At 34.7% G+C, this 18004-nt stretch overlaps 1 protein-coding gene across 1 annotated transcript in view; it reads right to left on the reverse strand.

The window, feature by feature from the left end:
• The window catches only part of UGGT2 (UDP-glucose glycoprotein glucosyltransferase 2), a 75145-nt gene that overhangs the window by 28261 nt on the left and 28880 nt on the right, over positions 1-18004 (reverse strand). The window contains exons 11-23 of the mRNA XM_066545114.1: positions 17428-17519; positions 16329-16479; positions 15234-15353; positions 13330-13415; positions 11632-11767; positions 9904-10035; positions 9033-9197; positions 8456-8579; positions 8258-8356; positions 6404-6498; positions 3909-4115; positions 2624-2755; positions 616-743 (exon numbers count right to left, since the gene is read on the reverse strand). Coding sequence (XP_066401211.1) covers positions 616-743; positions 2624-2755; positions 3909-4115; positions 6404-6498; positions 8258-8356; positions 8456-8579; positions 9033-9197; positions 9904-10035; positions 11632-11767; positions 13330-13415; positions 15234-15353; positions 16329-16479; positions 17428-17519 — 1667 coding nt within the window. The remainder of the gene's footprint in view (positions 1-615; positions 744-2623; positions 2756-3908; positions 4116-6403; positions 6499-8257; positions 8357-8455; positions 8580-9032; positions 9198-9903; positions 10036-11631; positions 11768-13329; positions 13416-15233; positions 15354-16328; positions 16480-17427; positions 17520-18004) is intronic.

Below are 18004 nucleotides of genomic sequence, written 5' to 3' on the forward strand. Positions count from 1 at the left end.
ATTTCCTACTGAAGTTTCCTTAGAAATCATAGCTCCATTTCAGTGTTGTTAAGTCAGAATATTTGTCTAAATACATTTTGTCTCTCACTACTTAACTCCTTATCTCTTATCTCACTACTTATCTCTTGTTGATTTTGTTTTTCTGGTAATGATTCTTTCAGTTATGCCCGTCCTTCTAGATAACAGAAATGATACTCAAAGTCGAGAGGTACTGTAAGAAGAGTGTAATTTTGCTTTCTTCTTTGTACACAAGCTGTATCCTTAGGACCAGAAGATGGCCTGAACTCATCTCATCTTCACACTTCAGTGAACAGATGTGTGAATGCTGTCTACTATGGTGTCAGGGCACAACATCAGCCCATGCCTCTACCGGCTCCCTAACTAACAATTCCCAAAGACAATGACCTCAAATATTAATACTCAGATTTGGCCTAAGATGCACTGTATTTTATCAAGCTTATTTTTATTCTTTACAATTCCTCTTATGTAAACAAAACCTAGTAGGAATCCTTTAGTGTTAGCTGTACTCTTGGTTGTAAGGACAGTGAAAGTAGGGAAAGTATTTGGAGTAATTCAGCAGAGCTGCACACATGTTATGAGGCAAGAGAATTTTACCTTTTACTACTGTTTCCCATCTCCTTGACAATAGCTTTAATCTTCTCTGCTGAGGTACTGTATGTTATCTTTTCCAACAAATTAAAGTCTTCTGCATAGAATTCATTTTCATCTAAAGGACCCAGTACCTTAGACAGAGAAAAAAAAATTAAGTGAAGAATGTCCCAATAATGCTCTGTTTGTAAGTAAAAATAAACTAATACTTTAAATGAATGCACAATACTGAAGATGAAACCCCAATCTCCATATACATCAATACTATTGATTATAAAGCTAATTAAATTTTATAGTAACTATGCAGGATTAGGCTTTTACAGTTATATGATTACAGTAATTATCAATCACAAAGAATAACTGCAATGGAAATATCCATGCTACTTTTCATTATACATCCATCTGTTAAGGAATACACTATTTAGAAATAACTCTAAGAAAAAGCTCTCTTATGTGAAATATTTTAAACTCAAATTACTATTTGTCTACCACACTCTTTAGGTTTCTAATTCTACGAACAGTCTCCTTCTACCACTTGTCAAATGAAACTGAACAGATAGAAAGAATGGGAAAGGATACAAAATGCATCATATGAGAAGATACAGGATTTTTTGGTGTCTGAAAAAAAAGAAAGTGCCTTGGAGTCCCAGAAAATAGCTTTGAGGATGTTGTTTGGATTTCCTACTCAGTCTATCAGGCCAAATTGAGCCAAGACAACTTCTATAGCCTACAGGGCTGCCAGACTCTCATTATATATGCTGGGTGCTGAATGCCTCTTCATCAAAATTCAACTGCGTCCTATAAATGAGAGTTGATATAACAAATTCCACTTTTGATTTTTTTATTAATGATGCATGATATAGATGAAACCACAGTGTAATTAAGAAATGCTATGGTAATTTGGAGAAGTCAATTTGAAAAAAATTAATTTGCTCATAAAAAGCAAAACGTCTGTGATGAAATAGCAAGGACAGAAATGAAGGATATCCCACGTCCTTTGAAAAGTGATGGTTTAGAGTGAAAACACAGATATGAATATACATTATTAAATTTATCCAAATATTTCAATCAAACTTATTTCCCCAAAACTTAAAATATGACATTATTTTAGCTTTTTTAGGCATGGAGAACAGTAAGAATAATTTATAAAATAAATTCACTAATTTAGTTACGAGGGAGCTGACACAAAAAAACCCAACAATTCTTTAAGGCTTCATCAACAAAAATGCTTTCTGTGTGTTTCTTAGCTGTATTTCAGTTGCATCTCAGAAGCATTTAGGATGCACAAGAGTAACTAAACTCACTGAATTTAAAGAGTTTCCAGTTATGAGATGCCAACATAGTTTTCTTTCTATTTCTTTCAAATGGTGGAGAAAATGGAAAATAGAAGAATTAAAATGTAGTTTGTAAATTGTATTTGCAATGTAAGGCATTGACTGTCATTTAACAAGCACTAAATATTGAATGCAACATTTTATCTTTTGATCACAGATCATCTATTGACATACTGTAATTAAGGCTATTGTTTTCAGCATATACATACAAGACACTGAAACAAGAAAATTACTACATTTTTATCTGTAAATTAAGAATTAAGACTATAAAATAACTAAATATTTATTAAAATATGATGCTTTAGAGCTTGAAATACTAACCTACTCAATGTAATTTATATACATTTATCTACATAGTAAAATAAAAGTAACTTCAGGATCAAAACTTATTCTTAACCATCATCATAAATCAGATACTAACCTATTTTGAGAATTTTGTCAGATTAACTCTATAATAGCTGTGGGAATGACATACACACATAGTAGCTTCAATGGAATGGAGCTAATGAACAAATTAGGACTAAAACAAAATAAAAAAGCAAGGCAAACGTTCATACCGTTCTCTAACAACTGTCTGAATAAATGGGAAATCAAGAGAATGCATTTTCTTTAGTTTGAAACTGAAGTTTCAGAAGTAAAAACATCCTAAAAAAGACTGAGAGTCTTAATTTCCTTCTTACCCTGCCATTGCTAATAACAGCCATTTGCCCAGGAAGCAGCTTCAGAACCTCCTGGCAGAACATCTGTTGAGTTTTAATTAAATCCAGTCCTAAAGTGTTGTACTTCTTCTCAAAAGTATCACCATCCATTCCCTAAAGCAAAGGTAAAGCATGAGATGCTGGAATGATTCAGCAAAAATAAATTTTGTATCATGTGAGGAAATCAAAGATTTTCTTCAAGTTATGTGGTAACCAGAAATCAAAGTAACACAGCCACCTCAGCTTCAGTGTAAGCGCACAACTGCTGGTGGGGAGCCCAAGAGTGCAGTTTGTACCCTGGGGCAACTGTGAATAACCATGAGAGCAAAGCTGAGCCTGAGGTGAAGCAATTTTTCCATCATCCAGCACAACAGCTGCATGAAAAGTAACACTCTGTTAACAACTCAACTGTATTACCACTTTTAGAAAAAAGATATAAAAAAATTTGTAATACTCCAAAAACCTAATGGTCATTCTAATATGGACATTGGATACAATTTGAACATATTTTGGGGAAGCCAACATCATCCAGAAAGACACATAAATTCATTTTCAAAGAGGAGAAAAACATGCCAAAATTAGAATTGTGTCTCATCTGTCAGAATTATTCTGATATGTATTCATTAGTAATAAAGAGACCAAGCAAACGGATTCATTCAGATACAATTAATAAAATGACATTAATTAGTAACATAATTAGCATACAGAGCTTCATTAGAGACCTTTACGTCTTTCAAAATTTATTAAACAATGAAACAAGAAATATGACTCAAAAATATTCACTTTCTAATATGGAGAGTTTTCTTAGTCTTCCAACACTTCCTATTTAAAAAGGCTAAAATTTACAACTCCTTCTGAGACAAAAACCAGTAGTTAGCAGCTGTTATGAAATAACTCAGCTCCATTCTCCCGTAGTCTTAACTTTCTCTGAAGTCTAAATTCTTGAAAAACATTAATACTGCAATTTTAACTAAATGAGAGAGCTATTAAGAAAATAAAAAAATTAAAAATTAAACTATTTTGGTCTCAATTATCTGGTACCCCTATTGTGAATTTTTCAGTACTGTCATATTTTCTCCCTTTAAAGAAATTCTCTATTCTTCAATCACATGAAAGCCATCAAAAATCCAAGTCTGCTTGAGAAGAAACTGTATATGGGTTATAAACTTCATGGCATTTGGCCAAACACTGTTATTCTCACCACCTCCTTCCAATAAGATATATAGAAAATAAAAAAAGGAAATAATCTAATTTAGCTTGTACTCACTGGGATGAGGAATTTAACAATTTTAGTTCCAGCAGCAAGGGATTTTGCTGTCTCCTCCTTACTGAGTTTACTTAGGAAACTTTTTAAGTTCCTGTTGTTTTGGGTTAAAAAAGCAGCCAAAATTCCTCTTGCAATGGCTGTGTTATCTTCCTTTATTTTTGATGAAGGATTGTTCAAAATCCCAATTCGTGCATGACTGCTTGTTTTCTGCAAAGAAAAACAGAACAATAAGTAATTTTACAGTTCCATCTGCTGTTACCTAATGTATTTATATCATTTATAACTATGTGAAATGCCCTTGAGTATTTAATTTTTTGCAGCTATTTGTCTTTAGAAAAGATACATCAATGACTAATTCAGTACTCCAACTGCGAGTAAAAAAGTGATTAGTAAGGATTTACCTATTCTGTGATAAATATTTTAAATAGAAGTGTTAAGTTTCTTTAATAGAACAATTGCCTTTGAGCATTTTGCAGAAGCATGTTTTTAACAAAGGACATAAACAAGTGCTCATTTACAGACTTCAGAACTAGTTTGATAGATGACTGTTTTTCAAAAATTACTGAACTAAGCATAAAATAAATGCAAGAGAATGTATCCACTTACCACTTTTAAAGTTCAGCAGGAGCAAAATCCTTCGCTTGCTAAAATCAGTAATGCCACTCAAATTTTACCAGAGAGTGTGATGATTATTCTAAGGTAGGATCAAATAACACCACTAACTGAAGAAAAGGTAAATGGACTCCAATGCAGGAAAAACAAAAAATAAGCCATGCCCTCACTGGTATTCTGCACTGGAAAGGCTTCCACTAAGTACTTCCAGGATGGTCAAAAAACTATGAGGAAGTACTGAGGAATCTGGGCTTGCTCCACCTGGCAAAGAGGAGACTACAGAGAACTCGAATAGCAACCAAGAGTTACTGAAGGGGAGTGAAAAACATGAGAGGGGTAACCCCTCCTTGTACCAGCAGAGAGTAACAAGGGGTAATGCTCACAAAGTTTGGCCTGGCAGAAGAGAACTACAATAGGAAGGCAGTGCAACACCAGAGTAATTTGAAAAGGGAAGGGACAGTCATCTCCTTGGAGATTTTCAGAAATCCTTCAAACACACCTACAGATGACCTGATGTAATGAAGTCAATAATTCCACTTTGAGTGGAAGGCCGAACTGGATGACCTCGAGAGGTCTCTTCCAGCTAAGACAGCTCAAGGTTTTTACCAAGGAAGTACAAATTATTCAGAGTTTTCAAAATAGCATGTATTAGCTGGAATAGCTAGAAGTGAATTTCCTTCAGCCATTTTCACCACCACATTTTTGCATGCTTTACTTCAAATGCTGATGGCAAGTCATGAGCAAGTGGTGACTGTGCCAATTCTGCTACTATCAGGAATTATACTAGACCCTGACTTGAGAGATAGAAGGAACTAGAAAGGAGTAAATATCCTCAATAAAAATCGGTGGACTTAAAAAAAATACTCTTGTTTTATTTCTCATGAAATCTGAAAATCACTAGACCAAGCAACACATGAAATTCATCTAATGTTTTGGGTTTTTTTCCCTAGATTCTTCTCACCAACACAAGGGGACTTGCCCAGGTGGTTCTCACCTCTTAGATGGGAGCTGTGGCAAATTTCCCCTGCTGAAGAGGGTTAACAAATTAAGCTACAGAGGGAGTACATCTGTCAAGCCTGAGACATAAATCAAGCAGTTCAAGAAATTAAATGCTTTTCTGTAACAAGGACTTGTACTGAATAGTCTTCTTTATCTTTTTTAAAGCCTTTTTCTAAGACATAGTTGTTATCACATTCTCTTGACAACATCCCAATTTTCTAGTTCCCTTAGGGTAGTTCCTATTTCATTCCTGATTAGAAAGTCCAGATAACTGCCTGATTTCAGTTTAAGTACTCTTTTAACCTGCCCCAAATACAAGGTCTTTCTGTCATTTATATTGCTTTACATTTATACTTTCTGAAGTATATTTATATTTCAGACATTCCTACCTAAATCCTATTATTAACAGAGAAGAACTTAAAAATAAGCAAACTCATAAATGTGGATGATTCTCCTAGGACATTAAAATACACAGGAAAATTGATCTTAGAAGCACACAAACAGTATAGGGGAAAATGGTTGCTTCATGGCCACAGCTGTGCCACATAATACAGGAGAACACTGCTTAACGGTTCACATCAACAGGCAGTATCCCAAAGTCCTTCCAGGTAACATTCTGGGCTACCTGATGGGAGCAAGTCTAAGTGGGAAGGAATTTTAACACACAGTGTCACAGTTTGTATTCTGCCTCACAAGTCCATGAACAAAATGATCATTACCCTTCAGGAACTGAGTAAAACAAAAGCACAATCTCTTAAGTCTGCACCTGACCAACAACAAAGTTGCTACACTTTTATTTAAGAGTATGATTTTTGAATGTGCAGAGAGAGTTGTTAAGAACATATTCATAACAACTATTTTAATAAAACTGGCTACAAACTCACCAGGCTTTTCAAGGCATCAGAAAGCAGTCGTCTGCCAGCTGGCTTATCAAAATCAGCAACAATCCAGAGAGTAACAGCATACAATGCATCTTCATCTGAGAATTAAAGATAATCCTGTTTTACATTCTGGAGAATCTTCTCATGACTAACGAAAAACAAATTAATTCTGTTTGTCATTTCTAAATTCATGTCTATGTTTAACTGCTGACTTCAACTGTAAGAATAATCTTTGCCACATCAGAATCTTTTGCCTTCTGAATTGAAGTAAGATTCTTAGAAAACAATTTATCATGTTAATAGGAGAGAGAGACTACAGGAGCTGATCCATTGCTACAGCATTGAGACAAGAGGGCCCTAAATAATTAGTTCCAATTCACAAAACCTGCTTTACCAGAGGTTACTTGTAAACATTTGATAAAGGTTGATCATAAATAGCCAGGAATGAAAAGAATTAAGTAGTTACAGGACCACATAAACTAGGCCAGTCACTTTCCCTGGCAGCAAAGGGAAAGTCCTTCAAGTAAAGGCAGGAAAAAACTTATCATTTCAGGATACAAATGGGAATATACTGAAGTCAGTTCAAGGAAAGTAAATTACTCTGTAAGTGTACACAGATAATTTCTGTTTTTCTTGCTCTATGGTTTCCTGTTCTTTACTTGTCATAGAAGAGCAATGGTAGGTGAAAAATTCTGCAAAATTATCTCTAGAAGAATATCAGTCTACTCAGGTCTACCATACATCCCCTAAAACATAATGCACAGGGACAGAAATTTTCCAGGTTTCTGGTGAGATGCTTGGAAAAGGTTATTATTAACTGTTGCTGTGGTGTAGAGAAACACATTGGGGAGAGAGATTTGAAATGTAGATTCCAGCTTAAAGGTTATAGGTTTTACACAAGAGATTTCAATCTTAGAAATAAGCCCACAGATTGAAAGCCATTGATTTGACAGCTCACTGGGATGTCCCTGTGGTTGTAGACACAGAATCAAATAAGAGTCAAATAAATTTATTTTAAAGAAATTTAAGTGTTTGGCATTTCTTTCTGATAATGAATTAAGTAAAATTCTGTAAATACCACATAAAAAGCAGTAAAAGAAAGCTCTTTATTAACAGGGTTTTTGTGTCCTTTGAAGGACTGATGTAAATGAGCAGCTGTTTCATAAGGCACAGACTATTGTAAAATTCCATGCAGAATTATGACCCCATTCTTGTAATATCTTCTCACTCCAGGAAAATACTTGCATATGCAACGAAAATATTTTACATAAAAAGCATTTGAAATGTACAAAAACATTTGAGTTTTAACAAAGACAAAATGTATAAATGAGTTATAATTCATCAGAATATAAACTCTATTTTTTATAGAAAGATTAAGGCTTGTTCAGCAAAATTAAACCACCCAACTAGAGGAAAAACAAGGAGATACCTAATTTTGATATAAACATACAAACTCTATACATTCTGCCCTGACAATGCTGCAAGTAAGAGTCACTTGAAAACCAAACAGACTTCAATATCCTCAAGTAAAACCATATGTATGGAAGCTGAGTCTATCTTCAAAGTTGCAAAAGTCTTGTAAAGGTTTCTAACTTCATGTTTTAAAACAAAAACAACTAGCCACAACATCCATCCCATTTCAAAGCCACAAAAACTAACTACCCTGTTAATTATTTAATTAGGTTTGTAATATTCAGATATGCTCTGCTTCCTGAAAGAGGATACTGGGATACTGAGAAATATTTAATTTACATGGACTCCTTGGAATATTGACCTATTTGGGATATTTAACTGGTAAATTTCAACAATTTGTAATAGCCATATATAGACAGATAATCTATACATAAAATTAATTACCTTTTTTTGTTAAATACTTCATATTATCTGAAATTACGGCACTTTTATCTTGTGAGTCCAAAAAGGAGAAAGTAGAGAAGTCTTCCACATGAAATGGAACTGCATAATGTAAGACACAAAGTATTAGACTTTAAAATATGAAAACAAACCCAAAAAACCAACCCACAAATCATAACAATATCCAAAAAAAGGAGTTACCAGGACTGGATCTGAAATGTATGTATCTTCTTTCTGCTCCAAGAATACTGGGGTTTATACGGGAAACTACATTGTTCTGATCCATAAGAAAATCCACTGCATTTACATTATCATCTAACAAGCCCTGCAGTAACAGAAAAATGTAAAATTTGTACTATTAAGGCAGATTTTCAAGACAAACAAAGACCAAGAATTTGTTTAATCTTTCGGCTGAGCTTAAAGTTTCTATACACATCAAGTTATGGACAACGTCAGGTCAAAACCATATAAATGTCACACAGATAGCATTTCAAAATACCAGATATACATTTTTCAATGAACAACTGCAGTACATCCTCACTTTCTGGTGGAAAAATTCTATATAATGACTATATGCTTAGCTGATCCTTCAGCCTTGAATAATTTCAATATACTCTTTCAAAACCATGACCACAAATGATGGTAACAATGTAATTGCAGGTGTGATATTACTAATTTCAAACCACCTCATTATAAAAAACCATAATATATAAACCTGACTGCAACAATTCACTGTCAAATGCTTCACCCTGCACTCGTTCAGAAATGTTAAGCATACCATGAACACTGCCCGCTGGAAGAAGCCGGTGGCATCAAAAATCCTCTGAAGAATAAGGGTCTCCAGCTCTGCCGCATCCATCTCCTCTCTGGGAAAGGGCACGCCATTAAACAGCGCCTGAGGCAGCGGGCCCAGGCCACTCTTCTTATGAAAGGTTGCTCCTGCCTGATCAAATCAGAAATATCACAGGATTAAACAGACTGGGGCTGACTGTAGTAAAAAGATGAAACTAGTATCAAGAGAGGATGAGCTCTAATCTCCAAGCATGCTTCACTGTCACACCTTGTCATCAGTGGCAGGGACAAAAAGTGTTTGGAAACCTGATGGGACAGATGGGACTCATTTGTCAAACCGAATGACAAAGGAAATTATAGATCCATATACTTTGTTGTGAACTTTTGCTTTAACATCTTGCTGAGAAATTGTTTTTCATTTTGCTTAACATTCTAGTTTATTCTTTTATTTTAAATAAAAATAAAAATGAAGCAAATAACATCAGAGAAGAACCCTGAGACAGTCAAAGCTGCTTTTACCAAAGAAAGAACCCTAAAAAAAGTCAAAAGGTTTTTATGTTTGTAAGTCAAGCTTTATTTGAGAAGAAAGCAGAATTCAAGACACACCCCTTGACATGCCTGCTAGAAAAATACTTGTGGCTCCTGAAAGCAGCATGCAAGAGTAAACTTTCATAGTGAGAGTAGTAATGCAGTAACCTTTACAACATTTCCATCAATGACTGAATGGTGGCTGAAGAAAAATTTTACTCAAAGGTTCTGTATTTACTTGCTTTAATATTTAGCAATCCTTCAACTTAGTAAATGCATTGAGTTGTACACACTGCAGTACTTCTTACTCAGCACAGCTCTAAACGTACCTTCCTCCCTTCATCGTATTCAGAACGAACACCCAGGATACTCTGAACATCAGCATGGGGGTACTCACTCCTAAGAACGTGTTTCACATCATCCACTGTCAGAACATTTCCATCTTTCACTTCATGGTACATCTGGAAGAATTATAACCCAAAGAAATTAAAAAATGTAGTAAGTTGTCCCAAACAATAATTGATAAAATTATAAAATTATAAAATAAATTGATAAAACTAATAGAAGTAAATAAACAATAAATAAGTATAATGTTTTTATAGTGTGCTAGCAAATTTTTTACTGGTAAAATTTCATATTGCTTTTATTGCGGTACTCCAGTTTCTATACTGCTTTAGTAATTATCACCATTGCATATATGGACAATTTTTTATTAGAGCACTGTTCTGATTGATCTATTATTACACCTTTAGTCTAAATCTGAAGTGGATTAGAAATACACCTCTGTGAGCTAAATGTGAAAGGTAATTGGAGAGGTAATTGGAGAGGTAATCTAAATTCTCTCTATAAGCTAACATGGATAGTTAAGCTGAATCTATATTAATCCAAGCCTAAACTAGTCAGTGACAGTTTTTTCTACAGTGATATTTTTCCCTTACTGTTATTTTATTTCATAGAATAATATTTTATTAGTTTCATCATACATACAATAAAAATTTTAAGTGAAAATTATTCATTTGTCTTCAAATGAGGAACAATATTTTCCTCTATAGGTCTGAATAGCTCAAACTTTATATTATTGCTTCTATTTTTGTTAACTTTCAATTATATTTATCACCCCCTCCCTTTTTATATTATGCAAAGAAGTAAAGAGAGGAATACAACATTTTAAAAAGCACACTCTAAATTATATTTTTTGATCTAAAATGGATAATTGTGGATAATGGATATTTGTTACCCATGGATAATTGTTACCCATGCATGTCAGCTCCCTAACATTTGTGGATTTCTCTTCCAAGGTTTCTTAGTTATTTCAATTCCTTTAATCTTAAGCTCTCAAAGTTTGTCCATGACACCATGACATTTTCTAGGCACTAAACATAAAACCAGAAAACAAATGGAAGAAAAATTGTTAGGAATAAATACCATATTCCCTAATTTTTACCCACAGAGCCTTTACATAGATGGCTCACCTTATTTCTCCTCCATTCATCTCTAATCTCCGAAATTCCTGTCTTATAAGAATCTGCACTCTCTCACAAAGTTAACCTGTCTCATTTAGCTGCAAGCCTGCAATAGTTCTATGCTTTCTGCACCGTGGACAGCTCAAGCATGAGCAAAGAATAGAAATTATCTTACTGTTTCACTTCCTACACTAGACAATAAGAAAGGGTTTTTCAAATCTTACAGGACTGCCAAAGTGACATTAAAATCCCTGTACTCCAAAAGACACAGAACACAAAGACAGGCCCATTATGTTAACATTAATACAGAATAATTTTTCATAATAATAAAAGCTGAAAGGCATGCACCTACTTTTTTATATTACTGAAGAAAACCTGTTGATAGGCAAAACTACAAGAGCAAATGGGTTGATGCAAGAGGAAAGTATTTCTGCAAATAATTCTACAGACTATTAATGTTATACATGCTTTTAATACTTAATTTCTGCATAAAGTAAATGCATACATCTCATGTTATCACAAGGCAGCAAGATCTTAACTATTAATAAATCATAAACCAGAAGTATATAGATGATTTCTTATGAAAGAACTAACATTAATTATCGACATAAAGGCCTGAGAGGTGTCAGATTCCTCTGCAATGTAATTAAAAGTTCTCCAAAGAGCTACTCCAGCATCTTCATTTCCATCAATTTCTTCTTGTGTACTTAAAATAAAAACTATTCCAATTCTATAAAAAAAAAAAAAGAGATCATACATTTTAACACAGTATCTGCTTCACACAAATTCTAACACAAACACAGAAGAACAAAATGTTTGCATTCAAGTGATCTGCCCAGCACGTAGAGATAAAAACCCCGTACCTGGGCGGTGTTCCCATGACTGTGTAATGACATAGGATACCAGCTATGCATCCTTCATCAGCTCTACAGTATGCTTAGGTTACCAGCTATGTACTGACTTTACATATACCTTTTACAGCTGACAATAATTAGGATTTCTCTGAGTCAATAGGGTTTAATCACAGTATTTCCTCTCCTTACCTGTAGTAAGGTTTTGATTTTTTACATTCCTGCCATCATCTCTTAATGGCTTGAGTCTTTGTTTTAGTCTGGGCATTCTCTGTCTTCTATTTTTCCTGACAGAGATATCTTGAGTAGATGCATGAAGACAGTGCTGAGGTACTGATGTCCTATCATCAGTGTGTGCCATTCCTACCAGCCCTTCTCTCACCTTTTTAACCCTCTGGGCTTTCCACCACCCTGACATGGCCGTTCATTTTCCACTCACATTGGTTTTAAACACTCCTACTACTAACCCCTCCATTTCCATTAAATGAAAGAAAACCCAAAGGAATATGAGGCTTGGGAGGTAAAAAGGCCTATTGGAGGTGGTGCATTGATACTGCTCTCATGTAAAAAGCCTGGATGAGACTAAGCCATACTATGGTCCCTTCCAACCCAAACCTTATACTATACTTATGGTCCCTTCCAATCCAAACCCTTCTGTGAAGACACACAAAACACTGCAATCTGTCTTTTGTTATGCTTTTGTAATTGAATGGTAAAAAATTAAGAAAAGCAACTACAAAAAAAGATCAGAACTAGTAAAATTTTAAAGTAAAATGAAACACCTGTAATTTATTGAGGACACAAAAAGCCATTTCACAGGAAGATTTTAAATATTTAACATGCAATTCATCTTGCTGAACTTTGGATATCCTTCTTTTATAAACTGTGGAAATAAACAGCCATTTCTGAGACCAATTCAATTTTCTTTTTCAACTAGGTATCTCAGATCAACCAGACTCTTCCTCAGAAGTGTCTCTCAAATGATGTTCACTTTCAGAAATTCAAAACTCAACAAGGATAATCTCACTTTGGTCTTTAAGAGTGTATATTGAAACAATATTAGAAAAAGCAACCACAATTGAAAGAACTGAATTTTCAAAATTCCCTGAAAGCATATTTTACATAACAAATATTTTTTATTAGAATGCAACTTCTCAAGGGCACCCAGTGGGACGATTTGACAAGATAAATTTTTATCAGACTTTTGCAGTTCATTTTACACACACTCAAGTATGTTTTACCTTGCAATCTATTTGCTTAAAAATAATTAATACCTGAGTAAGCTTGACACAAGTGGGTAACCAATGTGCCTTATTAGAATGTTGCTGCATTGCATTTAACTCAAATTCACATCCTCATCTAGCAGAATACAAAATGAAGAAGAAAAAAGGGAAGAATCCTTTTTTAAAGATTTTTCCTCAAAACTTTCAGTTTTCCTTACCTAAGTGGTACATCATGATGATAGAATAATTCTGCGAGCTTCATATAATCACCAGTATCTTCTTGGATAGGATCAACAAAAAGTACCTAAGAAGAGAAAACATATCAGGCATCCAATATTTATTCTTGATGTCTGTTTTTATTTTTTCTTCAGACATAAAATCTAAGACAAGAACATTAATTTCCAAAGGAGCTGTACGCCCCAGCTGTTTTCAATTTTTTTAGAGCATTCATTGTAAGAAAACATTAAGACTGTAAATGAAAATAATATCAGAATTAAGGAATTTGGACCAAACAGTGAAAATAGGATTTAACCATTCACTGAACTTCAAACGAAGTGATCCAGCTTTTCTCCTTTGAAAGACTCTGTGCCATTACATTGCATTTATTAATAAACTCCGTATTTATTTTAGAAAGATATAATGCTGATTTTTTCTGCTACATCTTTTAACAAACTCTTCTATTGTGAAAACCAAACAAAAATAAATCAACGATATTTTGGCTGCAAACTTCAAGCAAAAAATTGATCTTTTGGGTAGATTTCTTCCTTCCTGTCTCACCTATCTTCGTATTCACTCTTTCACTTAGTGTAGCTTGGAGTATAAACTCAGATCTTTCAGGCATGCACAGAATTTAAAACTGGGATGTGTCTGCATAGGCAAATTACCCTTATGTAGCTTTAATTGGACATCTATACTTCATTTATTCAACTTTGCACTGCAAACTCCCCTTACAATTCATCAAATTTGCTAGAGTAGCTGAAATGAAGCAGGGTAACTTGAAAAATTTTGAACACTCCCCTTCAGGTTATAATGAAATGGTGTGTTATAGATTTCTACAACACAGCTCTTATATTTAACCCTGAATATGTAATGTGATCTACTTCATATTAAACACATGTTACACTTCATTATAAACATACACTTTTTAATTACCTATTGCTGGTATTTTCATAGTCTTTTTACACACAAACTTTGCATCACTTCAAGCAACTACATCAGAGGGATCAAGTGTCCCCTCAACAGCTTTGCAGAGGACAGCAGACTGAGTGGTGCAGCTGACACATGGGAAGGATTGGAAGCCATTCAGAGGGACCTGGATAGGCTCAAGAAGTGCATCCATGGGAACCTCACAAGTTTCAACAAGGCCAAGTACAAAGTGCTGCATCAAGGCTGGGGCAACTCCAGTTTAGCAACACAGGCTGAGGGATGAACAGATCAAAAACAGCTCTGCCAAGAAGGACTTAGGAGTTGCTGGTGGATGAGAGGTTGGACTTGAGCTGGCAGTGTGCACGCACAGCCCAGAAAGCCAAACATGTCCTGGGCTGCATCCAAAGCAGCGTGGGCAGCATGGCCAGGGAGGGGATTCTGTCCCTGCGCCATGGTGAGAGCCCACCTGGAGTGCTGCATCCAGCTCTGGGGTGCCAGCACAGGAAAGACATGGACCTCAAGTGGATTCAAAGAAGGGCCACAAAAACAAACAGAAGCTGGAGCACCTCTCCTATGAGTACAGGGAGACTTACAAGAAGGAAGTCTGTGTTACCAGTAGCAGAGACATTGTAGTGATAATTAGTATGCTTTATAACTTAAATATCTTTGTACCTCAGTTTGCCATCTCTAAAGCACAGACAGCTATCATTACCTTCCCTCATGCTTTGATAGCAGTGAATTTTCTATGCATAGCATGGAAAGGAACATAAAAACTATTCACAAAACTGTGCCCAAATCCATCTGCAAATCAAACTCACAACCACATATGACTCACTAGATAAAGCAGTATTCACTACTCTTAGCAGATCCACACAGAAAACTTAACAATAAATCCAGCACGTGTATTTTTTAATAAACTGTCTGCCCACATATTAACATATACAGTGGGCAAAAACCCGAAGTTCTCCAAACTTACCAAATTATATAAATTTCGTCTAATCTCATGTAAAAATCCAGGAAATGAGGGTTTTAGCAGTTCCTGATAGCTTTCAGGCCATGTGCTATAGCTGAGATCTTGTTCTATATTATTAATCCACTAAAACAAAAAAAAGCTGTCATTTAGAAAGCATGCATCAAACACAGAGAAATATGTGGACAAAATAATACTATAAAATGTCTCCCTTTCTTTCATAAAATAATAACAGGAAATAGATTCTAAATTTTATCTTCAGTTTTTCTTTTTAATCAAACTGTTTTTATCTGCAGTACACAATAAAACTAATACTGGATGGAAAAGGAGAAAGGACCATTAGTACTGTGTACAAGGATGTGAATAAACCCCTTTTTTTTCCAGCAGGGAAATTACTTTCGCAATGCAAGCATCATAACAATGTATCACACAGATGTGTGTAACACAGCACAACCATCTTGGAATCCATGTACAGTATTTATCTTCAGACTGCAGCAACAGAACTTGAGATAGATCAAAATAGGCAATTAACATGCGGCTGATCTGTTCTTCTAGTCCCTTCTGTGCGAGCTGGGGCAAACAGAAAAGTGAAATGCGGCACTTTCAGGTGCAAGAAAGGAATATTTTAGTGCTGTAGTGGTTTTGGTTTGTGCATTTTCTCCTGGAGCATAACCTCTGTAATGAAATCTGTGCAAATTTTCAAGAAGGATAAAAATCACAGTCATTGGACAGCTAGAAAGAAATATATTAAGTGGCCCAAAATTCACTCAGAAGTCTTGCATAATGAGATATTATGTAGTATTATGTAGCTACATTAATTGATATAAAAGACAAATTGTATAGTTTGGAGCATGCAACTACTCTAAATATATTTTTCTTTTCCTTTAAACACCCTATATCTTAATATTTTAATAAGGTAAAAACTACAGAAAATTACTCATTAAAATATTGAAGGGATATTACCCTTGAAAACATTTTAAACTGCTAATTGATCTATGGCCTTATGAAGAGTATTTCAACTGCAGTAAAAAAAAGAAAAACTGTTTCATACAGAGAATTATCAAAGATGTAATCTCTAAATAAATAACTTTAGTTACTTACTATTATTGAAGAGTGACGAATATCTAGTGCATAATTATTATCTGTAGGATGTACATGCAACCTCATAAATTTACTCAGGGTCTCCCCTTTGATTCCAAGTTCGTGAAGGCCATGCATCACTTTTCCTTCCAGTTTAAGAGTCTCTAAAATGCTTTTTCAGGAAGATAAAGTACATAATGTCTATGAAGATCTCTTGTCATGACATAAAAATTATTTTTAAAACTAAAAAAACATCTTCATGTTAATAGTCTAAGGAATGTTTTCTCTTTATATTCTCCCACAGCCTAATGTTTAAACCAACATCAGTTAATAATACTATGCCTCTAACTTTTTTCAAAACATAATTATAACAGATTATACAATTCTTTTATTCATTTAGATCTATTTTATACAAAGCAATTTTATCCATCCTTAGTAAGAAGTGGCAGGACAGCAGAGTGAAAGCTTTCTTGCTGCACTCTCCTGCCTGAGGCAGAAATCTATCCAAGCTGGGGTACCCTAAGAAGCAGCTTTGCAAGTGAGTAGAGAAGCAAGCAACAAGTGATGGAGACACAGAGGAACACTAAGCCTGTATCATGGCAGAACTCAGCACAGAGGAAACAGAGCCACACCCTAAAAGCTCACAGAAGACCCAATGGGACTCTGGAACATCTGCTGCAACCTGAAAGTTCAAATTTGAGAATAAAAAAACCCCTGAAATACTCCAGCAGAACACAGCTGGCAAAATTTTGTGACTGCCTCCATGTCTGTATTTTCCTGATTGTTAAGTAACAGGGATATGAAAGCATTACTTACTTTTTTATTAAGTGCTTTCCACACCTTTTTACAAGTACACGTTAGATTCCTTCTATTTCCAAACTAATGTGACATGGTGAGTTGTAAAATTATAAGCAAATTAGAAAACATATTCCAAGAGAAAAGGCTACTCTCAACTACTTATACAATGTCCATACTTAAAAGCAAAACCACTGTAAATCAGTATTCCTCCTACTGGAACACTTCCTTGCCCCCAAATGCAACAGGTGAGAATAGGACCATGAGCACAACTCCCCAGTGTTATCAGTAAGTCTGTGACCTTCAAACAAAAGGTACATCTTACCTAAAGGGATCTTGAAAATCCAGGTCAATATTAAGGCCATTTAGAAACAAACGTGCTTCTCCAGGTTGAATTCCAAGTGTTTCATGGAAATGCTAAAAAGTAAAAAGTACTGCTTACTTATTTAGGTATATGTCTACACTAACATATATAAACACCCTTAAGCAACTGTGTGAAACAGACACATCAAATCTCTTCCACACAATTTCTTTTTTTATCTGAGTGTTGGAAAAAATAATGACCACATATTTTATGAGTGCTATTTAATACACTTCTGATGTACAGATACAAATGAAAAAAACCTACCTTTACAAGGCAGAGAAAAGGACATTCTCAGTGTTTGCCAACAGAAAGTGAAAATACACACATACAGAAATACAGCTTGTAAGTTCTTAAACTATTTCTATATAACCATTCAGCAAAGGGAAACCTTACATGTGTCCCTCCACTTGAAACCAGCTTTCTCAATTACTTAATATCTCTCAATTCTGAAAAACCTGTAGTTGAATTGTTTCAGGGAATTAGGAAAAACAAACTAGAAACTTAAAATCTTCTCTAACAAAGGGACTATGGAAAGAAT

The sequence above is a fragment of the Molothrus aeneus genome, chromosome 2 (assembly GCF_037042795.1).
Source record: "Molothrus aeneus isolate 106 chromosome 2, BPBGC_Maene_1.0, whole genome shotgun sequence".
NCBI lineage: Eukaryota > Metazoa > Chordata > Aves > Passeriformes > Icteridae > Molothrus > Molothrus aeneus.